General features: G+C 38.0%; 1 protein-coding gene across 3 annotated transcripts; it reads right to left on the bottom strand.

Annotated features, from left to right (window-relative positions):
* Window positions 1–388: 388 nt before the first annotated feature.
* On the bottom strand, window positions 389–20,687 carry LOC104893817 (hypothetical protein). 3 transcript variants are annotated; one of them, XM_010679953.3, is made up of 13 exons: window positions 20,419–20,687; window positions 20,205–20,315; window positions 18,592–18,674; window positions 18,268–18,385; window positions 17,982–18,142; window positions 16,106–16,845; window positions 15,953–16,023; window positions 10,369–10,625; window positions 9,372–9,553; window positions 1,707–1,990; window positions 1,501–1,618; window positions 1,201–1,383; window positions 389–1,116 (listed from the first exon to the last, which is right to left on the bottom strand). In XM_010679953.3, exons 1-13 carry the CDS (start codon window positions 20,565–20,567, stop codon window positions 799–801), a joined length of 2,775 nt encoding a protein of 924 aa, XP_010678255.1. In that variant the 5' UTR covers window positions 20,568–20,687; the 3' UTR covers window positions 389–798. The 3 variants fall into 3 exon arrangements, with proteins under 3 accessions (XP_010678255.1, XP_010678257.1, XP_010678258.1); XM_010679955.3 differs by having other exon boundaries at window positions 16,106–16,761; XM_010679956.3 differs by having other exon boundaries at window positions 16,106–16,728.
* Window positions 20,688–22,086: the final 1,399 nt, after the last annotated feature.

Here is a 22,086-nt window from a genome sequence, read left to right as displayed (position 1 = left end):
AATTTATAAGTTGAGTTACTGTGTGAAAGTTGTTGATTAATCTGAGCTCTGTGTTACCTTTTTCATTCCTTAGTTCATTTTTTAATGAACTTTCAATTTGTGAGTTCGAATCTTTGGTTGACATTCTTGCTTTAACTAGATTGAGAAGTCGAATGTCGAAGTGAGATTTACTTGCAGGGAGAAAGCAGATGTGTACGATAATTTCCCGTTGAACAATGGCAGATGAAGCTGTTGTTTTTGTTTCTTTTGTTTTTTTTTCGGCCGTTATAAAGCGCGTGATTTTTGTTATGTTGTCCGACGAGAGTGTTGTGTCGGACGAGTCCGACACAATACGTTCTCTTAAGATTATTATTGAATTCTTGAAAATTAAAGCGTTGCAGTTATTACATAAAGAATGAAAGCTCACTTTGAATATTATTATGATTTTCTTTTTGTAATTTGATGCCTGGTCCTATCTCGTCGTAAATACATTTTCAGATAATATTCCATGAGGAAGCAAATTGAAGCCAAGTCATTTAGCCAAAATGAACTACTTTCTATGTATCTCACTTCTAGGTTTGACAGTTTACAATAATCAACATTCAACTATGGCACCCAACAGTAAGGGGACAATGATTACATGCAGTTCCAAATCCAACAGCTCAAACCCGAGCTTCAACAGCCATCAACAGTCGCAAGGGTATTGTGGACAGCCCAGTTGAAGATTATGTGCTAGGAAATGGCCTATTACGGGATACAGAACTTGCTGAGCCTCCCCAAATGTATAATTTGTCAAAATGCTGCAGCTTTTGAATGTGATTACAAGTCAGTATTCCTGGAAAACGAAGGCAATGGTTCTGCTTCCTGTGGTCGAAGGATCAAAAGAACACCAAACATCCCAAGCATAGGGAGGACGACAAGCCACTTCAGTAGTTTGTAGTAATACATATGAAATGTAAGTGAGAACTCATCTGAGAAATGGAGACCATTGGAGTCCACCATCTCAATTATTACTGTCCCAGTTGTCCTCACACCGACTGTTGGGAGCTTCATACGGTGCTTTCCAGGGCTATGATAGATCTCACTTTGTTTTATGCTCCTCTCTCCTTGAAAATTGCCAGGAACCAGCAAGGTCATCTACATAAATTGAGAATCATCAGCTACTAAAAAGGATTATACAGGATCGATCAACAAAGCCAGAGATGGAAAGGAGCAAATTACCGTGACATTATATGGTGCTTGTGAACTGGATGGGTGTCTATAGGCATCAACAATCTCAAACTCGACCCAAAAGTTCTTGCCTTCTTCATCACGAAAATTTCTATTTGAAGGCAAGACATAAATTCCCTCCCGATTGTAACGACTTGCAACATTGTTTCTTCCTTGGTAAGCTGATCTCCATGCCTGTAGAAGTGAACTAAATTTGAAAAAAGGAAAGGATGCTAGATGGCAAAGGGGGAAACTTGTAGTCCCAATATGTAAACGACCAGGAGCTTCAAATATTAGTCTCAATATGCTCACCTTAAGCGGATGATGTGGAGATGGAGTAGAGAAGCAAAAAACATTTCCATTCATAGTTGTTACTATAAGATCAAGATCATCACCACCATCAACATTGTCCGCCAAAACCATACTGTATCTGTTACCCAATAAATGGAGACATTAGAATCTAGAAAGAAATGCGAACGTGTAGCTAACTGGAAACACGCAGCTAAAGCAAGTCTTACGAAGTTTCGCCAATATCAACAACATCTGTGCAAGACGTCAGTCCATCGATGAGATATAGATAACCATCAAATGAAGTCGTGACAATGGTAAGTCCCTTCTTTTTTTCACCCCGTTTGCTCAAATCAACAAGAAGAACCTGATTCATAACTCTCCCATGTGTCCTATAAGGATATGGACGAACGTGTTTCCCATCCTTACCGCTAAGGACATATATATTTCCAGATATAGTTGAAACCACAATATCTGTATAGCCATCCCCATCAACATCACCAACAGCAGGACCCTGGAATACAAATGTGTCAGGACTCACAATATCTAATTTTACAATTATCCGATATTTTTCATATAACTCTATACCCTCAAGAGCTGATTGATGAAAAAGCAGATCAAGAAATAGCAGGACCTACAAATTCAAAGCTTGCCATGGACTGAGTTAGATGCAGGAGCAAAAAGTTAGTCCCAGATTAATTTTATTTAATTAATTCCTTTAAGTTTCAGTCGTTTACTTTATACATTAAAGTAACATTTGGTGTTTCTCATGGATAACTTGTAAAACTAATGGGTTTGGATAGTTTTGTCATCGTCAATATAACATTAAGTTAGCAGTTGTGTTTTAATTATGGGCCTTCGCAAGAGGAGCCAAATACCAGCATCATTAATCACATTAGGAGAGATGATGATAATGCTGATATTGATTTGTGCGCGTTTGATTAAGGAGAGATGCAGCTGTGGGTTATTTTAGGACGTCTTGTTGAGTTGCATTATCGTTACTCGATTTCACCGAATCGATATTAAATTGGATTTCAACTTTCACACGTTACACAGTTACAAGGGTGGATTATTTTGTTGGTAATTTTATTAATTCATCTATTTCAAGGGTTTCATAAAGTTTGAAGTTCTATTTCTTTTAATTTTATGAAAATCGGACAACGCATCAAAAGAAAAGGTAACACCAAGGAAAACGTTATTGTCGCCTGCTTAAGCAGCATTTTAATCCAATGTAAACATGACATGAATCACAAGCATGTGAAAACCTTTTGAGCTTGTAAGAACTATAAGGTTACGAGGCATGGCTCCATAGGAAGACTAGTAACACACAACCCGAACCCCACCCCCGGCTATAAAAAAAACTATAATGATACATATGTTTCCCACGTTATGTGCTCTAGCAATATCATTTTAACATCTTGTAGAAACAATACACCAACATTATTCAATAAATTATACAAGTAGAAACAATACACCAACATTACTCAATAAATTATGCTCCGACCCTTTCTAAATAAACATCGGCTTCCCTCTTCAAAGTCAATCTATGACTGATAGTTTTTCTCAAACTATAATGATAAATATTAGGATAATTTGTCAAAACACACCTTGTATTACCACTTTTTGCGAGAAACAAATTATTATAATTTTTTTTACCAGCTGAAGACATTAAAATTTTATGTTTTGAGAGATACAACCTTACTCTATTTCAAGTGTCGACACACCAGTTTCCGGAGTTGACCATCAATTGCGTTTCCTATCAATGCCGCATGGGTGTCAAATTTTTCCTTTTCCCATCCCTTCCCCTCCATTTTCTCCTCAAAAGAGTGTAAAAACCTTATGAACGTGTTGACTGCGAGACAACTCCACCATTGAGCATCAACAAGTCAAATTCACTCATAGCCATGGTTGGCGAGGCTATTGTGGAGTCTAAAACATGTTCATTGTCCATCAAAAGTGAGCGGGAGTCTATTGTTAGATTGGTTCATGTTTGAGTTGTATTAGTTTGTTAGTTATGGAGTCCGGTTGATTATGGTTTGTTTTCATTATTAGAGTTGATTTCCTTTGAGTTGTAATTGTTATTTTCATTCCCTAAAAACTGTACTAGCTAGGCGTCATATAGTTGTTATGATTCTAAGTCATGTACAAGAGTCCTAGTGTTGGTAGGAGTGGATTATGCAAGTTGAGTTTGTTGCGAGATTGTAGCAAGTTGTGTGCATCATGGAGTAGCTCAAGGGCGTGCGTGAAATGTCGTTGCTCGGATACTTGGCGTGTTGTTGGTGTGAAGGGAGAAGCTAATGCCTACTATTGTAGGGCAACTTTAACCCCCCTTATAGTCGTGCCTAGCAAGGCTCCCTTACAGTCGTGCCTAGCAAGGGAGCCATGTGTGGAGTTAGCTCCACATTTTAAAGGCAGCATGCTACTTACACGTCCAAGCATCAAGATATGATCTACCTTTGTCCTACTTCGTGTGCTTAGTTGTTATTTTCTTATTTATTTTAATTTACGAAAAATATGAAAATTCGGACATGAGACTTATGTATTTAAGGACAATGATCATTAATGAGAATCATTGAAGTTTTATGCTTAAACAAAACCGAGTGTTGATCCCATTGAGTTTACTTTGTTTCTGGATTTGGAAGCTAAGTAATTCGTCCTTCGCTAATTAGTCTTGGCTAGCTAATTTGTGATCTTAGAAAGTCTTTAATTAACGAAGGTGGTGAAATTTGTATCCTTAGAGAGTTAAAGAAAGGCCATTATCATTCACAAACGCACCATAGAAACTAACGCTTCTATCTTAACCTTGAACTTTGTTCTAATTTACCTTGTATGCTTCGAGTGTTACTCCAAGCCTACAACATCTTGGTATGAGAGCTGGAAGTAAGTTGAAGAAAGCACCCGTAAAACCACCTACGATCCACCCTTACACACATCCCAAAAACACATCCTAAAAACACACCCCAAAACCGAACCTTTAAACCCCAAAATTATGGCATTCGGCGAGCAATCTGAGCCCCGGCCAACAGGAGAGAAACTTTAAAATGTTGGATGATGAGAGAATGGAAAGTTAAGCTAGGATGAATCTCCTATAAGAACAAGTGAGGCAGCTTTCTCTTAGGTTGCAATTGCAAGGAGGAAGGAGATACAGGAGAAGGCAATGGAAATGATGAGACACTTCCAAGCCTTAAGGAGACCTCCATACCATAATCGATCATCTAACGATATCAAGGTGGACATCCCTTATTATGATGCCAAATTGGATGCTGACATTATTGTGGATGACAATCATTGACAGATTGTTTGATTATAAAAAAGTTCTCGAGGACAAGAGAGTGAAGTTTGTGGCTCTCAAGTTGAGGAAATACGCCTCTACTTGGTGGGCTAGTGTATGTACTAAGAGGGAGAGGGCTGGAAGGAGAAGGTACACACTTGGGAGAAAAAGAAGAAGCTCCTCAAACAAAAAAGTTCTTGCCTACTTACTATGTACAAGATAACTTTGTTAGGCTTCATCATATTCAAAAGGAACGAGAGGTGTGGAGGAGTATGCAAGAGAGTTTGAATCATACTTGATGAAGTGTGAGTTACAAGACGATGAACAAAATTCATATGGAACCTTCCGCCTAATTGAGTTATCAAAATTCATAAGGACACTACTGTTGTCATAGTAGGCCTGCGTAGGAGTGTAGAACAAGTCCCACACTGCCCCCCCGTTAACTACAAATGTCTTTTGATAATATGAATTTCAATAACTCAATTTTGGCAATAAACCCTCATGGCAGTTTGATAGGAAGGTCATCCATGAAGGGGACTCTAATGTGTATTCGGTGTTGGTTGGTTCCAAAAGGGTACGTTTACACCCTCTATCTCCTCATTCAGTGGCACCAAAACAAACGCCTAAGACACCAAGTTACTTCATTTCATCAAGAGAGTTCGAATAAGAAGTAGAGGAAGAAGGTTGTGCTTATGCTTTGATTGTAAGACATGTTGCTACAAATGAAAGAATCCTAAAAATGAGAAGCTAGAAGCCTTGATGAAGGAATTTGAGGACGTTTTTCCACAGGAACTACCACAAGGACTACCACCCTTGAGAGGCATAAAGCATGCCATAGATCTTGTGCCCGGCGCCCCATTGCCAAATAAACCTACTTATAGGTGTGAACCAGTGGCACCAAGGGAGTTACAACGCCAGATAGAAGACTTGATTGAAAAAGGGTATGTAAGGGAGAGCATGAGTCCATGTGTTGTGACAGCTTTGTTAGTCCCTAAGAAAGATGGTACATGGAGGATGTGCATTGATAGTAGAGAAGTGAAAAACATCACAGTCAAGTATAGGTTTCCTATGCCTAGGTTGGAGGACATGTTGGACAAATTTACATGGAGCCTCTCTTTGAAGTGGATATCATCAAATGAGGATTTTAGAAGGTGATGAGTGGAAAACAACATTCAAAACCAAGCAAGAATTGTATGAGTGGATGATGATGCCCTTTGGCCTAGGTAATGCACCAAGCTTGTTCATGAGGTTGATGAATGAGGTACTTCATCCTTTTCTTAACAAATTTGTGGTTGTTTACTTAGATGACATCCTCATCTATAGTCAAAGTGTCGAAGAACATTTGTTGCATTTGCGTAGCTTGTTTGCAAAGCTTCGAGAGCAACACCTATATGGTAAGTTGGAGAAATGTGAGTTTCTAGTATCTAGAGTAGCGTTTTTGGAATACATTGTTTGAAGTTTTCATGGATTGGCCTCGTACTATAGGAGGTTTATTCGAAAATTCTCCTCTATCATGGCACCTACCACAGAGTTGTTGAAGAAAGGAGAGTTTAATTGGACTTCCTCAACACAACAAGCATTTGAAGATGTCAAAAGTAAGCTTTGTCGTGCTTCTGTTTTAGCACTTCCAAATTTCCACAAGTTATTTAAAGTGGAGTATGATGCAAGTGGTGTAGGTATTGGTGCAGTTCTCTTGCAAGAGAAACGTCCCATTTCTTACTTTAGTGAGAAATTGAGTGGTGCTAAGCTCAACTACTCTAGATATGATAGAGAATTCTATGCTATTGTTCATGCCTTGGATCATTGGTCACATTACTTGAGACCCAAACCTTTCGTCCTTCATTCTGATCATGAAGCCTTGAAGTACATCCATGGACAACAAAAACTCAATCATAGACATGTTAAGTAGGTGGAGTTTCTTCAGTCTTTCACATTTTCCTCAAGATACAAAGAAGGTAAGTCCAATGTGGTGGCAGATGTTTTGTCTAGGCGTTCCTACTTGTTAACAATAGTGAATGCACAAATGTTAGGGTTTGAACACTTAAAGGAGTTGTATAAGGAGGATGCTGATTTTGGAGAGAAATTAGCTCATCCGAAAGGTCTTTATGTGGTTCATGAGGGTTTCTTGTTTAAAGGAAACTAAGTTGTGTGTGCCTAAGTGTGGAGTGAGGGCTTACTTGTTAGGGAGGTGCATAGTAGAGGCATGGCTGGACATTTTGGAATGCAAAAGACTCTCGACACTCTTCAAGAGAACTTCTAGGCCACATATGATAAAGGATGTTCACTTGATGGTTACTCATTGTGCAACCTGTGAAAAGGCAAAGAGTACATTTCATAAAGGTCTCTATACACCTCTACCAGTGCCTAATCAACCTTGGGATAGTGTGAGCATGAATTTTATTGTAGGGTTGCCTCGTACTCAAAGAGGGAAATATGTCATAATGGTGGTTGTGGATCGTTTCTCTAAGATGGCTCACTTTGTTCCTATGCACAGACGATGCTAACACATGTAGCTGAATTATACTTTCGAGAGATCATTAGGTTACATGGCATTCCAAGGAGCATTGTCTTTGATAGGGATTCTAAGTTCCTAAGTCATTTTTGGAGGTGTCTTCGGCGCATGGTTGGCACTAAATTGCTCCTTAGAACTAGTCATCACTCAAACAAATGGCCAAACTGAGGTCACCAATCGCACTTTGGGGTCTTTGTTGAGAGGTTTGGCAAGTAAGACACAAAAGGATTGGGACATCAAGTTAGCTCATGCAGAGTTTGCTTATAATAGGACACACTCATCTACCACATCATTCTCTATTTGAGGTAGTATATGGTATTAACCCTTTGCTTCCTATTGATTTTGTTGCTATGCCTAAACATGATATTCATACGGATGCAAAAAAGAGATTAGAAGCATTCACTAAGACTTCTAAGCAAGTGAAGGCCAAGATGAACATCCAATATAAGACAAGGGCTAACAAAGGGCGCAAGCAACATAGGTTCAAAGTTGGTGATCTTGTGTGGATACATTTGAGGAAGGAAAGATTCCGTAGCAAAAGGAAGAATAAGCTTATGCCTCGAGCAGATGGTCCTTTTGAGGTGACTGGAGTCATTGGGGATAGTGCTTAAAAGATTGATTTACTAGATTAATTTGGGAATTTAAGTGCTACCTTCAATGTAGGTGATTTGTCTCCTTACAACGATGATGAGAATTTGAGGGCGAATTCTTTTGTGGAGGGGGAGAATGATGCGGATGCAAAGACACTTGTTCTACATGAGCCTATTGACTTGGTTATGGAGCACCTAAGGTTCAAACTAAAGGGAAGAAACCAAGTGTTGGCATGTGTGGTAACTTGGCTCATGGAAGGCGTGGACATGGAAGGCAAGGAGTAAAGAAGAAGTCCTAGTTCTTACTTATTACATAGAATCCTAATTCTATTAGGATTTGCCATGTTTGTTTATGTTAGTTATTATTACATATCTTATTAGGTTTTATAGTTTAACTAGGCTAATAGTTTAGGCGTGTGGAATTAGTTAGGTTTTATCCTAATTCTTATCTTGTTAGGTTTTATTTTCCTAGTTGCATGTAGCCTATATATAGGCGTGTTAGTACATGGAATAAAATCAGATTTTCGTTTGTTCTAAACATACTTCTTGATTATTGTTTTGCTTGTGAGCTAAACTAATCAAATCATTAAAGACTTTTCAGGAGTGTTAAGTGTTTAGTGTTATACATCTTAATTTCAGAAGTGTTATTAAGAGTGTTTAGATTCTCGTTTCAAGTTTCAGGAGTGATCTTATAAGCAAACACTCGTTTCAAGTGGGGCTATTTTCCCTTTTGTTGGCTTAAGTAGTTTATTTTCCCTTGTTCGAAATTGATTCATTATGTTCGTTTCTTGGATTCAACAAGTTCAAGACTCACATTCATACTTGATTATTAAGCTTCTTGGTTTAGTAATCATATCACTATGTTAATTCGTCCTTTGCTAATTAGTCTTGGCTAGGCTAATTTGTGATCTTAGGAAGTTTTAATTAATTAAGGTGGTGAATTTGTATTCATAGAGTTAAAGAAAGGCCATTATCATCACAAACGCACCATAGAAGCTAATGCTTCTATCTCAACCTTGAACTTTGTTCTAATTTATCTTGTATGCTTCAAAGTATTACTCCAAGCCTACAACAAGTGTAAAGCACATAAGAGAGTTAAGTCGCTCAAAAGCGGAAATTGGTAGGTTAGCACTGCAAAATAAGGTAAGGTTGTTTTTCGCAAAAAAAGATAAAATTTTATGTTGTTAAGTTGTCAGAAAATTTAACCCCTTAGTTTCAACACTTTTCTTTTATATTTGTCCCAAATTAGTTTGAACACTTCCATATTTGGCAAGGTCCCACTACTACTATATTATTTCTTTTATACTCCTTTACCCCACACTTTACCTTTATCAATAAAAATTACCAAACTCTCTAACCTCCATGAAAAATACATAAGTTATTTTGTAATTTTTATCGGTATGATTCAAGAGAAATTAATAGTTATTTAGGAATCAATTGAGTATCACGATAAAAGGTTGTTTGCCCTCTAACTTTTAGGGTCGAATTGCTCCTATGCCATGAAATTAAAATCAAAGCCTACCTGTGGTATAAGACTTTTCACATGTGCTTCCCATATTTCCTTTCCTTGAGCAGTCCAGGCCACAACGTTTCCATGAACATCAGCAGTCACTAGTTCGATTTTACCATCGTCATTAATATCTGCAGCCACCACAGCTCCTTGGATTTCGGCCATTTCAAGAGGAAAATTGTCCCTTACCTTACCTGGATCAGAAATCCGGGAAAAGATTAAATGAGTACAGAAAACAACAAGTTGCAATTCAGCACAGATACTTCGCAGCTAGAAACCCTTTCCGAGAATCCAACTCTTAAGCTCCACTTATACAAAATATACATGTAATTAATACTTCCCCGTGAAAATACCCTTTCTTGGAACCAAAATTTTCAGTGTGGCACGAGCTCTTGTTAGCTATCAACTACTTAAGCCAACAAAAGGGAAAATAGCCCCACTTGTTCCAAGAAAATCGGACCACATTTTATGACATCCTAAACCTTTGTATTATTCTTCCATGTCATGTTCTTCTCATCATAGATCCAGATAATTATAATCGACATGAGTGTTTGGTTTAGAGTAATTACAGAAGGAAAAGCATTCCACGAACCACACTCCCTTGTATGTGTGCCTCACACTTTCCTTCATTCACCCCAGCCTTATCAAATTACCCAAAAGTCTGAATTCCAATTTACCTCACCCCAGCCTCGATGATTTTAATTCCTCTGGGTTTATACTCCCTCGTTTTCTTTTGTTGTTCTATATGGAATCTTTTTGTGAGAGGAAATTGGTCAAAGTAGGAAGAACTTTCGGAAACTGAGGGAGTAATAGCTACCACAACACATCTACAACTTCATTAACTTAAAATAAATAATGAAAAAAGAAGGTACCTCCTACATTTGTCAGAAATACTATTTTAAAAAGTATGCAAACATGAGAGACACATCCCATGAACAATTAAAAATAAGATTATGCATCTGCATAAATCAAAATCATACAAAGTTGTTGAGCACAATTAAGATATTACCATGATGATCAAGTACGTAAAATAAGCCATAAGAAGTTCCAATGAGAATGTCTAGATTCCCGTCATTATCCAGATCAACCACAGTTGGTGAAGAATATATGTAAGCGCGGAATTTAGCAGTATCTGTGCTCAGATCCAAGGGTGCAGTCCATTTAACTTGTTTTGTGTCAAGGTTGAAAACAACGATGCCACCACCAACATACTTTCCAATATCAATGCCACCTAAATCTTTTGCATGCTCCGGTTTATCATAATAACTGTCAACTTAGCCAAAACAAAAGCACTAATATAAGCACTCAATCTTATGTAAACAATGGTAGTCATGGGAGAAATACTTATCATGAAAAAGTTCCAGACACATAATTGCATCACACATAAAAATGCATATTTGAGAGAATGCAAATGAGGTAGTTCAATCAGGCAAAGCATTTAAATAGAACAATCAAAAACCTACAAACTCGAAAGATTTAGTTTTACAAATATTCATTATATTTCATCTTTTAACAGATTCTTCAACGTTCAAATGCTACTTCAAAGTAGAAACAAAATCTTTCAGATACAGAGCCCAATTCGTTTAACCATAGAGCAACCTCTATGTACTCCACACCTAACTCCCGTTATTTCAAGATAATATTACTCGTCTAGGTTTATCACTTTGTCTTGAAACTATAGCTTCGGTATAAATAATATTTCAGAAAAACAGATATACAGCAACTACTACATATGGAGAAACCATGCAGGAGAACAGCATTGGAACAAACAAACGTCTAGTACGGAACTTGATGAACTGTTATTGGTCTGGCTAAGTTGATAGTGAGAGTATATTGGTTCTCGAACAGCCTGTAATGATTAAAGAAATTTGCCAAATGTAGAACAAGAGGTATTAATGTCTAAAAGAGCTTTTATTTGAAGAATGTTCATCAGCTCAAAGAACGATCTTGCATAAACAAGGGCTGACTGGATGATTCAGCCTGCGCAGTTTCCCTTAAATTCTCACTCGAGCATGCTCGCTTTGATGGATCAACTAGCTCGAGATCTAGAGATGTTTTCATTTCTTGGCAGGACAAGAAATCGCACGCAATCTTCCACTATTCAATATACAGTTCTTTTAGTTGTTTTCCTCCTTTATTTCCAACAAATAATGACTTTTAGTTGAACATAGGTCATATAGTTTTCACTTCAAAGCACTTCATCAGTGAAAGATTCCATCTCTTTGGCAGTTCTGCTCAAGTAATGATTGTTAAAGATTTCTTGCAAGTCTTAATGCTATATGAGAACCTAGATTTCAGTCAAAATCGCTGAGTTGTTTTGTGAACCTTTACCAATGATTTATTGATGGCACAGAATTCAAAAAGTTCCAACTGTTGGTCGTATACTCGTACCTATTCATGTCAATAATCACAAGTCCACCCCTACCAATATGCAACTTAACCCCCACAAATCCACACTGCCAACCCCTTCATGCCAGCATCAAATTCTGGTATCACAAACGTAGCTTTCATTAGCCTTGTGAAAGACTTGGACCTTCACAGCTTTCGAATCATCGACACCATGGCATGAAATCTCAATGGCATCTCTGCATCCAGAATGCATTGTAAAGGCCGAGACAACCACAAACCATTTGTGTCACCCGATAAAGTGGTTTCCAGGACCGTTACAGCGACAGCAGCCACATTAGCACTTGCATAGTCATTTCAAATAGACTAGATATTTGAGTGCAGCATTCTTGAGGTTAAAGTTAAACCTAGTTTCAAAGACAACGAAGCAACTACTGTAATTCCATCAAATATTGAATGGTTTGTCATTAGCAATAACGAATTTCTAGTTTTATCAACGGGAAAAGCAAATGAGCAAATTGCGTAGTCTAATCCAGGACATAAATCAATCTTGAAGATTAGGAAAGAGAGCAATAGAATCTTTTGCTTTTCAAAAAATGCAACCAATCAAGCCCTCGAGTAGTCGAGTACAATAAAGAGAAATGAATTTCTTGAGTGAGGTGTGTGGGAGTTAGTCATATAATAGGTAAAATGAATTCCAATGCATTACTGTTTAACCGTTTGTTCTAGGTGATAAGTTAAAAACTAAAACTTTAAGGCGAGTCTATACTCTAAACTGTATAGTTAATTGATCACGCACAAAAACGTTTTTAGAGTCTATTTTAGGGGGCTATAGGAGCCATGTGGTCTAGAAAATACATGTTACAAAAAGGATTAAGAAGTGTACGCATATTGATCATGCAGGAAAGCATTTTTAGAGTATTTCTTAAGGGGTTCTAGGAGCCATGTCTAACTCTAGAAAATACATCTTTCCAAATAAAAAGGAATTCTTTAGGAGAATGGTAGAATAATACGCCTGGATTGTCCCAGGGTTAATTCTAGCACATCTCCTTGCTGATGAATCCTACACAAATAACAACTCATTTCAACAGCTAGCATGTTCCCTATGATAAGTAAAGCTTCTTTCCCTAATCTCATGCTTTGTGTGCATGCATGCCGGGTCGTTAAGGCATCCGAATTCTTGAACTGCATAGTAAAATCGCAAGCTAGGCGTAATCAAACATGGCACAAAATTTCAAAATTTCTAAGCTTGGCACTAAAGTTAGTTTAAGATCTGAACATTTGTTATACATAAAAGCTTCGCCAAAAGGAAACCTTCCACATAGCCAAATGCCTTCTTTATTCCAGAAAAGAGCAAATTTCAGAGGAGCTAAAAAGGATATTCTGTAATAGTAATTTTCACTATTCAAATTCAATTCGTGTTCTTTTAAGCATACTTGGAGGATAAGGATAAATATTATAATTTCTTTGGCTCATGATTTAATCTAGTTGGTTTCTTTCAAATGTTTATGTTTTGTGGGTGGCATAATCTTGAATAAACCAGGAGGAATTGTGACTTGTTTTTCAAGACATCTGACTTAGTTTTCTCGAAGGCATGCCCTTTGGAGATAAATGTGGTGAAAGTCTATCTTAGGTGCTACACATATGAACGATCAAATAGTCCATCAGAAGCAAGAACTGATCTTGCTTCAAAGGCCTTCCATGTGATATAATGACAACTCTTTCAACAATGAACATTAACGTATTAATCATTAATGGAGAAACATTTTGTAATAATTTGCCACAAGACAATCTGCGCCACAAGTCTTTTGAACCCAATAAAGACACCATTATATATTATGCCTAGAACTGTCAATTCAGTTACTCGAGTCAGGTTCAGGTCGGGTCATCTCAGGTTTCAGGTCATGTTCGGTCAGGTCGTGTCAGGTCATTAAATCAAACAGGCCGGGTGCAAGTCGGGAACGGTCACAATTCGGTCAGGTTTGTCTCGGTTCATTTCTTCTTTCAGGTTCGGTCGGATTCTGCGCGGTCAATTTCGAGGCAAGTCATCTTTCGTGAACATATGGTGTCGGGTCGGGTTTATTGCAGGTTTGTAGCGGGTGCTTTCAGGTTCAGGTCATGCGTGGGTCTAGTACTTATCAGGTCTAGACAATAACGGTTTGGGTCAGTTTCGAGACGAGTTCAGATTTGTAGTTATCGGGTTGTACCATACTTGATTTCAGGTCACTTTCGGGTCGCTTCGAGCACGGAACATGTCATGAATTTTATGTGGTGTTGCTTCAAATTTGTATCATTATTTAAGATTTCATTGAAAAGCAATGCTTGAATAGTCATCTAGTTATATACCTTTTTATAGTAGTGTTATATGATTTATGTTATTATGTGGTGAAATAATTGACAAGTCGAGTTATCAGCAATCAACAAGTCGGGTAAAATCGGGTAACATGTGCCAACAAGTCATGTAAAATAATGTACCACATTGTATAACCACTCATCAACCGATGTCGCTTCCCATATTGGATAAAAATGCAACCCAATAGCTGCAGAAGTAGGAATAATGGCATCGATTCATGCAGAAGAAAAGGTTCTCTATTGATTCAAACGCTGTACCTATCTATGGGATAGGGATAGAGGAAGAGGAAAAACCGAGGATTTTGTCGCAACAGGTTTAATAAAATCAGGTAACGGGTCGCAACAGGTCGGGTTGATGACAAGTTACGTCGAGTTATAATCAGTTTCAAGTCCTAATCAGGTGTCGAATTGAGTTCAGATCGTTGTCAGGTCAGATCATTTCAGTTATCGGTCTTTTTTGGACGGGTATCGGTTCAGGTCATAGAGTATCGCCGTCAAGAACAGGTATCAGTTATTATCAGGTCGGGTACAGGTCAGGTTACAGGTGACCTATTTTGCCAAAATTTCAGGTACAAGTCAGATACAGGTCGTTACAGGTTCAGGTCGGGTTATCAGATCAGGTCATTTTTTGACAGCTCTAATTATGCCTGCATTATTACTAGCTAATGAGCAATACATTATTTCATCAAGAGTTCTCTTCGAAAATGGAAAAATCCTACACATGGAAGTATATGCCAAAACCAGTATAATCTTTACTGTCCATATTGAAGTACTGAATACCTACATTAGAGTTCGTCCACCAACTCTTTCTTCTTTCTCCCTCATGATGAACAACAAAAGTTAAATCAAGAGATGTTTCCTTTAACCTACACTTTCAATCTCAAATGCATTGCTGATGATTTCTTAGGAAAACGTGACAGACAATCAGGCAATCAGCTGTAAAAAAATCAATCATATATTGACTTTCATGTTGAAAACAATTGTAATTCATTATATCTGCAGTTTGCACATAGTTCCACTTCTTAAGTATCGCTTGGAAGTAGGGAAGAGAGGAAAGGGAAACCACAAACCTTTGATTCTTAGCTGAGATACATATAATAGTCAACTACTTAAGAAATGGCTCCAGTAACAGAGATTATCAGGTATCCAGCTTTCTTTAGTGGACCCGGAACATTGATACCGGGAACGTGGTACATGGCCACGTTCACGTTCCACGTTCCATGGGATGCGTCCCAGAAAGCAGAACGTGGTACGTGGCACATGGTCTAGGAGTCCATCTGGTTTAATCTAGAGGCTGTGTTCCGTTTTCCCGTTTCCATACCACATTCCGGGACGTTCGGCGTTCCATGTAACAATGACCCGGAAAGACATCCGGGTATAATTAAACAGACATGTAGATAACGGAAATAATATGAGAAAAAGAGCATGCAACCCATAGATACATGCAGGCAGTCATTATAAAAAACAACAAAAGAAAGATACTATAAACTAACGCATGCACCTTAAGAGAACACAGAAACGTTAGGAAAAGAACATGAAGGTTTTATCATTTTTTTCAAAAAAAAAGAAAAAGAAACATGCAAGTGGCACTAGCTTCCTCTGCTCGGATCTAGCTAATAAAAATTGCTCTAATAATGGTTAATTTGCAGGTCAAATATGCAGGCAATCCAGTACGCAAGACTTGCAATATCCTAGAGCCCCAGATCATGGCGCAAGACTTGCAATATCCTAGAGCCCCAGGCTGACATGCCTCCTATCCCAGTCATTCTACACCTAAACGAGCTTAAGGGAATACACAGATGGAAAGACACATACAGTAATCAAACACCGACACTGCTTCTGCACAAACAGTCAAGGGTAAAACTTTGACAAGCAGTATACTTATAAGAACTTACTCGCGATCAAAGAAATATGATACCGCAACAACCATTTCTGATACCCCATCATTATCTATATCAGCTATAACCTGATGAATCAAAAGTTAAGATATAAGATTATAAAAAATTACCAATAACCAGTGATAAAGTTTACATAATTATTGCAATTACCGGAGTGGACAATATATGTGAATCAATATCGACGTAGTCTTCGACAGTTTCATGTTGTGATTCAATCCAATCGTCATCCCCCCACATGTTCTCATCCACATAATCATCATAGTCATAGCTATATTCATCTGCCAGTTCATCACTACCACGAAATAGCTCAAAAGATGAATCTGCTTCTGCTTCCAGACCATCATCATTCTCTGCTGTTGCAGTTAGAACATTCTCGCTACCATCATTTGCTCCTTCGGAACCAGAATCTTCCAACAATCTTCTCCCAGAATTTATTCTGTTTCCTGCATTCATATTACTATCCATCCCATTCGTTAAGGATGCATTGATTGGTCTATCATTTACACGTACAGTATCATTTGACCCTGTATCTTGAGAAGAATTAGTCATTATATTCGGTAGCTTTCTGATTTCCTCCAATATGCTCTCGTTCTTCCTTCCATCATCTGCAGATGATGCATTCATTACATCGGAACTCTCTCCAGCATCAAGGGATACATTTGTGCTTTTTGGAATATTAATATTCGATTTCTCTTGACTTTCAGTTTTCTTGCCTCCATCAGATATTGATAAATTGTTCATAGCAGGATGCCCTCCACTTGATGAAATTTCAGCTGCATCAGATCCCACTTTATTTTTAATCGAATCTAGAACAGTCACCATCAATTTGTCAGCCTTAGTGGTTATAGTTGGGAGGAATGATAAACCTCTTTTTGCTAGCAGGGGTAAAACTGTCAATATATATAGGAAATAGTTGTCAATCAAACAAAAAAGTTATCTCGAAAATTGCAAAGTGTCAGTCAAACCAAAAAGTAGTCGCGAAGATTCCGATGCAAAAAAATAGTGTTCATGCTACTAAAACTAGTGTTCGTGTAACTAAAAATAGTGTTCATGCAACTAACAAATAGTGTTCATGAAATATAAAATAGTATTTTATTTATCTTCTATTTCATGGGACCCATATCACCAAAAAGTTATCTCGAAAATTGCAGAGTGTCAATCAAACCAAAAAGTAGTCGCGAAAATTCCGATGCTAAAAAATAGTGTTTATGCTACTAAAACTAGTGTTCGTGTAACTAAAAATAGTGTTCATGCAACTAACAAATAGTGTTCATGAAACATAAATAGTGTTTTATTCCTCTTTATCTGCTAGATGTTTGCAAACATCTAGCAAAAAGAGGTTTATCATTCCTCTTATAGTTGGGGGGCATTAAGCATTGAACATCCCCCGTGTAGAGAACTGTACTCTAATCATCGCAATTTATAGAGCTAATTGAATAATCTTAGGGCCTCACTCACATGCACCACAAATTATATGTACTTGGTCCAATCAATGAAAGCGAACTCACCATCTTTCGCCACCAAGAAATATAATCATATATGATTATAGAATCCATCCTAAGCATACATCTCGAGTATAGGCTACCACATCATTAAATTAGTAGACTGATATATGACCCTTCATGTTCTGTAAACATCATAATCCAAACAAAATCACTGTGTTCCCTACATTAATATCATATCATGAGCTAAATGCAGCATGAGACAGACTAAGTCTCCCCATTTCTCAAACAAAAGTAACCACACAAACAGCAAGTTAATCATAAATTAACCCTTATGTCCTAAGAATAAGTCACCCCTATCTCACCACAAAACCATCTCGCACAATAATTATTCTATTCGTAACTATTGACAGTCGACCAATAATCACTAGCTCTAAGAGCAGCATTGCAATGTTGATCCATAAAATGATAATCACATTTTTTATGCCTTTAAATTGGAAGGCAATGGGAGCAATTGCTTTAGCAAGTATATAGAGGAAAGGAAAAGCATCAATAAATATCCTTCTAAAGTCAAAGTAGCTCACGTGACACAAAATTCATTTCAGCAGCCTCCTGCACAAGCTGCGGATCATCAACATCAGGATGAGAGCGATCCACAGGATCTGGATTTAATCCCTCATACCAATTTTTACGAACTCTCCTCCGAGGTACAACCAGTTTATCTGACATCATATAGCCGGAATTTCTGAGGGAAAAAAGAGAGGAGGGGAAAAACAATTCAAATAGAAGAATATTACATCATCAGTTCCCAGCACAATAAAGGGGAGATCATAACCAGAAGACAGTCATCAAATTAATGATACAGCTCACCTGAAAAAGAGCACTTCTCCATTGTATGTAGCCAAGGATATTTCTCTCACGCCATCTTTGTCAATATCATAAAGAAGAGGGCTAGAATGAACAGTTGACTGATGATAAGCAGGCCACCCTGACAAATTACCACAAGTAAGGTACATGTAACAAACAGCATATAATGAGAAGCATTAAAGTATACCCATCACCCTGATTATTTCAGGCAGCAGAAACCAACCCATATAATCCATAATTAATTCTAATATTGACAAAAAGAAACAAAAGGTTAAAGAACACCATAAAATTACAAAATAAGAAGGATTTCTATGCTCAAACACAAACCTGGCATTTTATCCCCATCTGATCCTTCTAATACTTCCAAGTAGTGAACAAATGAAGGAACCACAACATCTAATTTTCCATCACTGCCAAAGTAAATATGATAATTTATCAAATTGATAAGTGAAAGAAAACCATCCTCACAGTGGAAAGAAAATAATAAGTTATACTCTTGGTCTCTAACATGGATTAGCGGACTTAAATACATTAAATATCAAATCACATCTCCCAAAACTGATCTACTCAACCTTTCTTCAATCTCTCCTCCCAGTTCAATAGGTTTGCTCCCTACTACATAATTTCATTAAACAAAATCCTCATGCTTAAGGCTCCTTCGGATCCATTCTAAGGCCTCGTTTTTTTTCACCTAAACTTATCATCTCCTTTACCAACTTAGGCCCTTTTCACTTAATTTTAAAAGATTCTTTCTCTAATTCAAAAACCTATGACACTTTAACTTTGCGGTATTTTACATACTAACTTTGACCACATTATTATGCAAATTTATGAAAAAATTACTCTAATATGTTGTTGGTTTAGTCTCAATTAATAATTTGATACATCAGCTTTCTGTAATTTTTACTAATAGAAAAATAAAGATAGTAATGCTCTAAGTTGTGGCTTGACAAGCATGAAAGTCAAAATGTTGCATATTTTTTGAAACACGAGAAGTAATAGTCAAAACAGCAGTTACACTTAGGGTGCGTTCTCTTCAACTATTGGCCCTGAACTTATCTGAACTGAACTTATTAAACCTGAATTGAACTGATTGGAACTTATTAAACCTGATTGGACCTGATTCAACTTATTGGACCGGATTGAACCTAATTGGAACTTATTGAACCTGATTGAAACTTATTGACCTTATTGGACCTGATTGAAACTTATTAGACCTTATTAACTTTTAGCAATTGGAACTTATTGGACCTTATTAGACCTGATTGGAACTTATTGCATCTGATTGGAACTTATTGCACCTGATTGGAACTTATTGGACCTTATTAGACCTGATTGGAACTTATTGCCCTGATTGGAACTTATTGCAACTTATCTGAACTTATCTAAACTTATCTGAACTTATTGGACCCGAAAAATAATTTTTTAAGTTGAAGAGAACGCACCCTTAGTAAAGATTATTTGCAATCAGTAAAAAAGAAGTAACATGATTACAATATCAGTAGAGAATCACCAAAAATTAGTTTGAATCAGCAAACATCAGTTTCAATTAGTTTGATTAGCAGCAAAAATTAGGTCAAGTGAAAAGGACCGTAGCTGAAATAATAAATTACCTAACCTTATCAGAGCTTAGACCTAAAACTCACTTCTTAAGGTGATAAGAAGTGTCAACGCCGACAAAACCTGCTTTCACGTAGTTCCCGAATCAAAATATTCAATATCCTAGATTGATTTTGGTGGTACACAATTCCTAAGAATCATAACACAGTAAAGCTAACATTCAGCAACATATAGATCCAAAATCTGTGTAGTACAGGATACTAAACTTACCGTTTCCTCATTCGGAGCGGCTCGTTTAACCCTTCCTCAGATTACCATAGTTAATACTTATAACAACAAATTTGCATCGAGCAACTCACGAAAAAAAAGTAATAACCAACCTGTTAATATCCGCAATCAACGGGGTTGCATATATGCTAGAGCTTACTTCTGCTTGCCATCGCAGTTCTAAATTTTGCGGGCATTGCGTGTTCAACAACTCGTCTTCATCCCTAAAAACCAAAAAACAAAAATAAAAACACGAAAAAAACAGCCAGTTTCACAAATAATTTCAGATTATTCAACAGAAAAGCGACAAACAACGAATTAGCTTACAGTTGAGGATATCCGGCAGAATCATCAGTGGCTTCACGCTCTCTGAACTTGTTGTTTTTCGATTCGTCTTGCGCAATGACATTTTCCGTATTAAATACAGCGAACAACAGGACGGAAATCAGCAACCTGCTGACCGCTGAGAGTGTCATTCGATTTTTCTTCAACTCTCAAGTTTCCGTTGTGAATTTGTGATATCTAAATCTAAATTTGAGAGGACAAAAAATCAGCAACCAGTGGAGAGTTTTATGACACTCAAGAAATTAGATACTCATTTGCTAAACGCTGCCCTAGATATTCCTATTAACGCCCTGTATTTTAATACACAAATACATGAGTTGTATTTTAATACTTTCACTCTCCCACCCTCCCACTCTCCTTCATTCTATTTTTTTTTTTTTTTTTATAAAGGTAAGGAAAAAGGGAGGTTAGGAGACCCTCCGCACGAGGGGAGCTCCAACCCGATCGGTTACAAGAATAGAATTAAGGGCAGAATGAGTACAATCCTCTATATGAAAATGGGAGTCAACAAGGTGGCCGACATTGGCAATCCAATCTGCAGCTCTGTTGGCTTCTCGGTAGACATGCCTGATAGACGTGACGGAGAAAGAGCGCATGAGGACTTGGATATCGCGGATGATATGCGCAATTGGCCAAGGAGGAGACCAAAGACCTTGGACGAAATTAATGACCATAAGATTATCGCCTTCAATGCATAGATGATGAAGATTGTGCTGGAGAGCGAGGCGAAGACCTTGTTGGAGCGCAGTAGCCTCGGCGACGAAAACTGAGGAAGAACCAAGGTTAAAGGCGGCGGCAGTAATGAGGTGGCCAGCAATATCTCTGATAATAACACCTGCTGCGGCTGAATTCCCACGAACCGAGCCATCAAAGTTAAGCTTGAAGAAGGAGGAGGGAGGTGGCTCCCAGGAGACAAGAATGGAAGAGGGATGCGCCGGAGGAGAGTGGATGTGTGAACCGACGAAGGAGGAGGAGAAGGGTGACCCAGCAGACTCGCACTTATCCATTGCATTACGTAAGGTCCCTCAGAGAATAGGAACTTCGCTCGATGCAGAATCCTGTAAATATTAAGGGAATCATTATGAAAAATAATAGCGTTACATTCCTTCCAGATACTCCAAAGGAGAAAAACAAGCTTGATAGTAGAAAATTTATCACTTCTTAATTTCGAGATACTGAGCTGTAGGGTATCAAGAGGCAACGGGGAAGGGAGCCAGTCTTGAAGGCCTGACAATTGCCAGAGAGGGCGTAGGGAAGAGCAGCCCCCAAATAGGTGGTCAAGGGATTCAGGATGGTTAGTGCAAAGAGCACAGGTGGAGAAGGGAATAATATTACGCTGGGCCAGGATGGCTCGAACCCCAAGGCTCTCCTTCATTCTATTGACCCTCCCTCACTTATCACTCTCTCTCTCCATCTCCCGTTCTCCGGCGACAAGAATTCCGGCGATAAGGTATTTCGGCGACAAGGTGGCAGAAACTTTGGCGGCGGCGGCGGCGGCGCATTTTCGGCCTCCGGCAAAACCTTCGCGAACATCCTGGCGTAGCGGTGGTAGACCTCCGATTTTTTCTAAATTTTTTGAATTTTTTTTAAGGAGGCGTCCACCATGGACGCCTCCTTTTTTTTTGAAATTTTTTAAAAAAAATATTAAGG

The sequence above is a fragment of the Beta vulgaris genome, chromosome 5 (genome assembly GCF_026745355.1).
Source record: "Beta vulgaris subsp. vulgaris cultivar EL10 chromosome 5, EL10.2, whole genome shotgun sequence".
NCBI lineage: Eukaryota > Viridiplantae > Streptophyta > Magnoliopsida > Caryophyllales > Amaranthaceae > Beta > Beta vulgaris.
This window is presented reverse-complemented; position numbering and strand designations above follow the sequence as displayed.

What these genes read in the sequence shown, in the direction of transcription:
- LOC104893817 (XM_010679953.3), bottom strand. Translation starts at nt 20,567, where the DNA reads ATGACACTCTCAGCGGTCAGCAGGTTGCTGATTTCCGTCCTGTTGTTC. An exon ending in TGAAATGAATTTTGTGTCAC is followed by an intron (nt 16,846 to 17,981) that starts GTGAGCTACTTT and finishes ATATATTGACAG; the next exon opens with TTTTACCCCTGCTAGCAAAA. An exon ending in CACATATATTGTCCACTCCG is followed by an intron (nt 16,024 to 16,105) that starts GTAATTGCAATA and finishes TTGATTCATCAG; the next exon opens with GTTATAGCTGATATAGATAA.